At 39.1% G+C, this 7,302-nt stretch overlaps 1 protein-coding gene across 3 annotated transcripts in view; it reads left to right on the plus strand.

The window, feature by feature from the left end:
* The window catches only part of glsb (glutaminase b), a 45,559-nt gene extending 38,584 nt beyond the window's left edge, over positions 1-6,975 (plus strand). For 2 of the 3 annotated variants that reach the window (XM_035604710.2, XM_035604713.2), the window contains 4 exons: positions 2,544-2,605; positions 2,974-3,050; positions 4,437-4,500; positions 5,991-6,975. In XM_035604710.2, coding sequence (XP_035460603.1) covers positions 2,544-2,605; positions 2,974-3,050; positions 4,437-4,500; positions 5,991-6,138 — 351 coding nt within the window. In that variant the 3' untranslated portion in view covers positions 6,139-6,975. Of the gene's footprint in view, positions 1-2,543; positions 2,606-2,973; positions 3,051-4,436; positions 4,507-5,990 lie in introns of those variants that run through there. The other variant, XM_047337373.1, reaches the window with a different exon arrangement.
* Positions 6,976-7,302: the final 327 nt, after the last annotated feature.

Raw genomic sequence — 7,302 nt, forward strand, 5'->3', positions numbered from 1 at the left:
GACCTCACTTCATTATTAGTTATATACATACTGTTTATTTAGCATTAAAATATTTGATGAATATATTTTTGTCATATAGTTTTTAATACAGTTTTTGTAGTAATGAAAAAAACAACATTTTAATTAGTGAGTGTTGCAGGTGCTGGTAAGCGAGGGGTTTCTTCTTCATTGATGGACAGAACCTGACCAGCCATTTCCTCATGTTTCCAGTATTTGTGCTAAGCTTAGATAAGCCCCTGCACATTAGGTCCATATTTAACACACAGTTATGAGTGTGATTAATCTTCTCATCTAACTCCTCAGTGGAAAGAGAATAGGCATTTCCCAAACATTTCCTTTAATACTCAGAAACCTGGCTCATCTGATCGATCAGATTTACTTGACAGCAACGACCCACTGACTCATGGTGTGTTCACACTGGACGCAACGCGAAAAATTTGCGTCACGCCCAGCGTGAACGCACCATCAGTCTTTGGATTCTGGTTCAGATGTGGCTAAATCTGGATTTAAAATCTCATCACTTTTAAAACAAACGAGGAGAGCACAGTGAGGGGGAAACATCTTTCATGTGTAACAGTCAAAACTTTAATAACACTGTTCATGTTGGATCCTATTTCTCGTAGCAGCAAGCTACATGAGAAAGAAGGTTTCAACTAAATCCTGCATTCACTCAGCTCCAGCCGTATCTTTAATGTTTTGTTTTATTAATGTTGCCAGATAAACTCCTAATCAAAGGGCACATGATGATCACATAGCAGTTACATCAAATAGCCAAGACAAAAGTGCCACTGTGCTAGAACATGAGCATCTACTGCTGTCAGCAACCGTACGCCAGTTCTGCATCATGTTTACAGTTGTCATGTCTCATGTGGTTTTGGTCTTATTATTTGTTGTGCAGAATTTTTTTACTCATGTCTTTGTCATAAACCACATGTATTATGGTAGCATAAACTGATTGCAATAGTTCTTACTAGATGTGTGTTTGATAGTTAAAAAAAAAGTAATATAATAGAAACTCGGTTCATTTCTTTGTGTCATCTTACACACTGATCCCCTGTTTAATTTAAGAACACCTGACTCTCAGCCACAGATACAGAGATGAACCCAGGTGACTGAGTCACAAATCCTGAGAGGATTCACTGTATTTCACTGAGCCTGGTTTATAAAGATTATTTAATTTATATTTTTCAGAGAAAACAAATCAACTGTAGAATCCGGGGTCACATATATACTACTACTGGGTCATCTGTATTAGTGGCAGTGCAGCTACTGTGAGTTAAAAACATTATTTAACTTTTTAAATCTATACTTGCCTGATGTATATTATAAAAGGATTCAGGCAATCTGAGCCAGTTGAAGCTAAACTAAAGACATGAGATGACAACTTGGGATCGGCCCTTAACAATTATTTAAGATATTCAAAAGTAAGTTCAGAAATTTTCCTCAAAAGCATTACTGCTCATTAAAAAAATTTTTGATATGAAACATGGATGGAGCAATCTGAGCCCCAGCCTTGCTTTTGCTTTTGAGTGTTGTAATGTTTTTGGCTGCAGGCCTCATTTCAGAGCCAGATTCTTATTTCTGCAGCAGTGATCTCTTAGGGAGTCTCACCACAGAGGCTTTTATTTTGGTGAAATGATGCTCCGTAATAGTTGTGCTCTTCGGTCTTTCTGTCATTTCTTTTTAAAGAGCAACTAAACACCAGGCCGCCCTCTCTGGGGAACAGTGATGTCACCAGGTCAGACAGCTGTACATCTTGTTGACCTCATAAATGCCATAGCCTTTTCTTTCAGCTGGGCACTCTAGAGTTGCAACAGGAGAATTTTTCATATTCCAGACATGGTGTTCGCCATATATGCTGGAATATTTGCTGTGTGCACTGTCATTTGTCCTGCCTCTGCTTGCAGTGCTGATGTATGTGTATATTTGTTCATACAAACCCTTGCTAGCTTTAATCCAGTTACACTGTCCTCCTCAGAAAAAAACAGGACAAACTGTTTCGGTTTGAAGTCTGATGAGTCACTCTCACCCTCCAAAACAATCAGCTAGTGAATATACTACATTAGTAGAAGAGCAGAAAACTTAGACTTTGGGAAATTAAAGTGGACATTTGTTACTGTTTTATGATGTTTTATAGACCAATCAATTAATCGAGACTTGTTGGTAGATAAAATGACAATGCAGATGATGTTTATATGTAACTATACTATACTGCTAAAAGTGTAATAGTCTTTCAGGTACTATTTCCCCGATTCCTTCCTGTTTGATGGTAAGTCTTGACTGATGCAGGGACCTCATAATGTTCAGTCTTGTTGAATTCACATTGCATAACTTTGCTCAGATGAACTGTCTGACAGTTAAATAAGCACATTGTCTTCAAAGACATTTAGATCAACTTAAGTCAATATTTAGGTTCTGAAAAATCCAACTAGATGAGAATGAAATTCCCCTCAAATGAGTAACATTAGTTATGATCACTTCATAAAAACTGTGAGCAGCAGTGACCACAGAGTGACTCCTCCTTTCTCTGTCTCTGTCCACAGGTCAAGTCAGTTATCAACCTGCTGTTTGCTGCTTACACAGGAGACGTCTCTGCTCTGAGGAGGTGAGCCACTCATGTGTGAATGTTGGCTGGAGATGAGAAAGGGTTATTTCACTTTTTAAATGATGCTTTCCTCTCTTTGCTACATGAGGCAGTTTTGCACTCTGGTGACTTCAGTTGGCAGCAAGAGGAACCTTAAAACAAAAACAAAAGGGATGAATCTGCAGTGTTTCGCCGGAACACTCCTCTGTTTCAACCTGAATCTGTGTGTGTGTGTGTGTGTGTGTGTGTGTGTGTGTGTGTGTGTGTGTGTGTGTGTGTGTGTGTGTGTGTGTGTGTGTGTGTGTGTGTGTGTGTGTGTGTGTGTGTGTGTGTGTGTGTGTGTGTGTGTGTGTGTGTGTGTGTGTGTGTGTGTGTGTGTGTGTGTGTAGGTTTGCACTGTCAGCCATGGACATGGAGCAGAGGGACTACGACTCCAGAACAGCCCTCCATGTGGCAGCAGCTGAAGGTAATGCAGAGTCACCACTGATACTACTGTCGCCTCGCACACTACATGTTATCTAATGTGCCTCACACACCAGTATGAATCAGTCCACAATGACAGCAGTATATGTGTGGAGGTTAAGGCTCTGACAGTGACCATGTTTACATGGACAGCAATATTCTGAAATCAACCCGAGTAAGACAACAGTCTGAATAAGAAGCTGCCATGTAAACAGCATTTTCTGATCACTTTACCTGAATATGGTCATACTATATAATCGAGTTAAGACATGGAGTAATTCCATCTCAGTCGCATTATGTAGACATGTCTATTATGTAACATTTGAATGTCCTATTGGGGTTTTTCAGCATTTTGCAACATTGACATGTTTGGCACTTACCAACGGCTTGATGTCATAATCAGGCTATGCTCTGTTGCATGTAAATAGGAATATGAATAGAATGTTCTATTAGCAACTCATGTAAATATCATAAGAATAAGGCCAATAGTTGGATTTCTGGTGTCCATAGTCACTTTAGATGTAATTTTCTTTTAGGGCTACTTTTCCTGGCTACATCACAAAGTTTAGGTTTAGAGTGATCTTGACTCAGTTGCAAAGATGGTGTTTTTAGACAATAGTGTTATCTGAGCTTTTTGGAAACTGTTCGGAGAAGGCTCTCTCCTTTTTCAACAAAAATACGCCACCTGGGACGAAAGCCAGGTACATGAAAAAATTGTTATCCCAGTTTGTTACATGGCCTGTATTTACTGTATGTAGCTATTTTCTGGGCTTATCTACCACCCAAAGCTCTTCACAGCACAAGTCACATTCACCCATTCACACAGGGCATCTATACACAGCTCTTTGTCCGACACACACAGCTCTCAGGGGCTACTTAGGGTTAGTGAACCCAGGGATAGAACCATTGACCATCTGGTTCGCGGCTGACCCTCTCTAACTCCTGAGCCACAGCTGTCCCTTGGTGTAGAACTTGACTGGCCTGCACAGAGACCTGACCCCAACACCATCAACCCTGACTGAACCAAAGACAAGATCGCTCTAAACCTAAACTTTGTGTTGTAGCCAGGAAAAGTAGCCCTAAAAGAAAACTACATCTTGAGTGACTATGGACACCAGAAATCCAACTATTGGCCTTATTCTTATGATATTTACATGAGTTGCTAATAGAACATTCTATTCATATTCCTGTTTACATGCAACAGAGCATAGTCTGATTATGACATCAAACAGTTGGTAAGTACCAAACATGTCAATGTTGCAAAATGCTGCAAAAACCCCAATAGGTCATTCAAATGTGACATAACATATATATAAACAATATATATATATTTAAATCGGTGTGTGTACACACACACGCAAACACATACATATATATGCTCTGCTTTCAGGGCACACAGAGGTGGTCCGCTTCCTGCTGGAGGCTTGCAAGGTGAACCCAGTACCTGTAGACAGGTGAGCCCGGAGTGTCCTCAGTGTGTGTCTTTCTTATAAACTGTATCTCATCCATCATTTAAGAATTTAAGCATGAAGCCATTCTCTCCATCCCAAGGCTCTGTCCTGTGTTTTCATTGATAAACTGCAGTGTGCATATTTTGCTTTGATGGAGGAGGTGTTTTGTTGTCCCACCTTTTTATCTATGTGGGTGCAGTGTTCGATTCCTGAGCATATTGTTACAGATTTATGTCTTTCTGTTCATTTCATGCAGCCACATGTGTTGGTTCATGCTGATACAATGTGAAAATTGACTTACAGCCACTTTAAACTTTCTTGAGACATGTAATCAATGTAATATATAATTTTAAAGCTTTATTGGTTTCAACGTCAGTGGACAGGTACATTACCAGCAGCAAGGAAACTGTTGAGTGATGATATCAATTTGTCTTCATAATGTCTTGTGTATTAACCCCGTTCTCCCAATAAAAAAAGGCCACTACGGCAGCTGACTTGGCTTCTTTCTTGACACGTCACAATGATGATATGTCCACTCACTGTTTTCAATCAACATGTTTTATTTACACACAGTTCTGTGTTTTAAACCACAACAAAATCATATCCTTTTTACCAAGTATTAACATAATACTACAACCATAAACCAAAAGCCATTTCCATAAACATACCACACATATCAGCATGTTATACACAATTGCATGTTTGCGCGATAGGACTGTCAAAAACTGTTTTCCTCTGTCGTCAGGGCCACACCTGCCTTCAGTAGCATCAGCAGCATCTGATTATATGGCCTAATTTTCCAATTGCCACCATCACCACTTCTGGCACACAAAACGAAGAGACAAAAATCTCTCTTACATTTTGTATTGAACAGTTTGCTGTGGAGAAATTTTTAACTTATGAGTTGTCCGCAGGATTGTCTATTAAAAACTTGAAAATTAGTTAGATTGATCCATTATTATCACCAGTATGTACAGGTGTAAACTTCCTTTTTTTATTTTGTAGTTTTTCATTTGGTTTCCTGTTTAATGTGATAGAGTCCGATCAGCACAGGGGAATCTTTGGTTCTTCTGAGGTGACAGGGAGTAACACAGCCACCAACACACACAAAATTAAAAAAATAATAAATGACGTCATCTTTTCCGTTCTTTCAAGTAGAACCACTGCAATTGTTCACCTCTGAAACAGAAGTGTTGCAGGTGTTCAGGGGCCTTTCACCTCAACAAGAATAACAATACCCACCTTGTAAACAGGAAGACATGTATTTTACACCAGTGATTCCCATCCAGGAAAGTCCACTGCTATGCCACTCTTAATAATGTTAATTGTCATCCTCTTTAAAATAAATTCAAATTCTTTGTTCATCTTTGTTGTGACAATGCTTGACTCAAAGAACAGAGTTTTTTTTACAGGGAAAACGTTTTTTATCTAGAATATGTTCATTAAAAAAATCATCTTCTTTTTTGCAACATTATACTGTTTTCTTTGTACAGATGGGGCAACACGCCGATGGATGAAGCGGTGCACTTCGGCCACAATGATGTGGTCACCATCCTGCACGACAACTATGACAGATACAGCCCCCCTGCTGGGGCCGATGACAAGGAGAGCGCTGAAAAGAGCCTGGACAGCCTGCTGTAGGCCTGCTGCCCACACCTGCAATACCTGAGGCTTCCACACGGCTCCATCGTGCTTTTCGGGAAAAACATTGTACAATCAGTGCTCAGACATTTCAAATGTGTGGTGGATTGTTGCCATGTCTCGCCTGGTGTGCTTTTCTTCCTGGCTGCTCCACTTAACTGCTGTACTTCATTTCACTTCCTCTATTCTGTCAGAATGTGACTAGTTGTATGTGTGAGTGAGCGTCTATTCAATACTGTTTAAACAAACTGTACAGGATCTAAATATATTTAATGCAGCGTTAACAGAATACTAATTGTGTAATCTGTCAGTACTGTGAAACACATTAGTTAATTTAATTTCAGTATAATTGTTTGTATTTTCCTCTACCTGGTAATATAATGGTAATATAAATTCTTAGTTTTGTGAGACAAGGAAGTGTTTGGAAATTATGGTATGAATTGTATGATGTGCCCCCATGGTTGAAAATGCGTCGCAAAATTGCCCTCTAGTATGACAAAAATGAGAAGAAGTTCCCTATTGGCTGCCATTCACATTATTGAGTGCCCTCTAGGGTGCCCTTTCATGCAAAAATTTTTGATGATATCCCTGTAGAGCAAAAACATTTGATAACGTGTCTTAATGAGTGCCCCTACAAAACTTTTGACTGGTACTGTATTGTATACTGTATTGTATATATGTAGGGAAACCAAAAAAAATAGATTTTTTGGGGAAATGGACAAAGGAAGACAGGTTGCCGGAAGGAGAAGAGTGGCAGTAAAAGTGCGGATGCGTGGAAGAATACATAGAAGAAGACAAAGAGCTGTAATTTCTGATTAAATAAGGGCTACACTTATAGACCATGTTGTGAATCATTGTCTCTCATTGAGAGAGGCAGGTTGAGGGTCCAACCCAATTTGCAAAGAACTACAGTTGCATCTGTAATGTGAATTTTCAACAGAACAAACAGGACATCCGATATGATGTTGATGAAAACTTCTGGCCTGATGCTGGAGAGAGGCAGGTTTAGCCCAACAATTCTTTGTTACTATTAAATACCTTTAATTTGTAACATTTTTTTCAGTAATTATGTAAATTACTACAGACAAAATAATAATATATATCTATTGAAGCAAACTACTGATTTTCATTCCTTCTTGTTTAAAAAAACCTGGTATGTTATAA

The sequence above is a fragment of the Scophthalmus maximus genome, chromosome 14 (genome assembly GCF_022379125.1).
Source record: "Scophthalmus maximus strain ysfricsl-2021 chromosome 14, ASM2237912v1, whole genome shotgun sequence".
In the NCBI taxonomy this organism is placed as follows: domain Eukaryota; kingdom Metazoa; phylum Chordata; class Actinopteri; order Pleuronectiformes; family Scophthalmidae; genus Scophthalmus; species Scophthalmus maximus.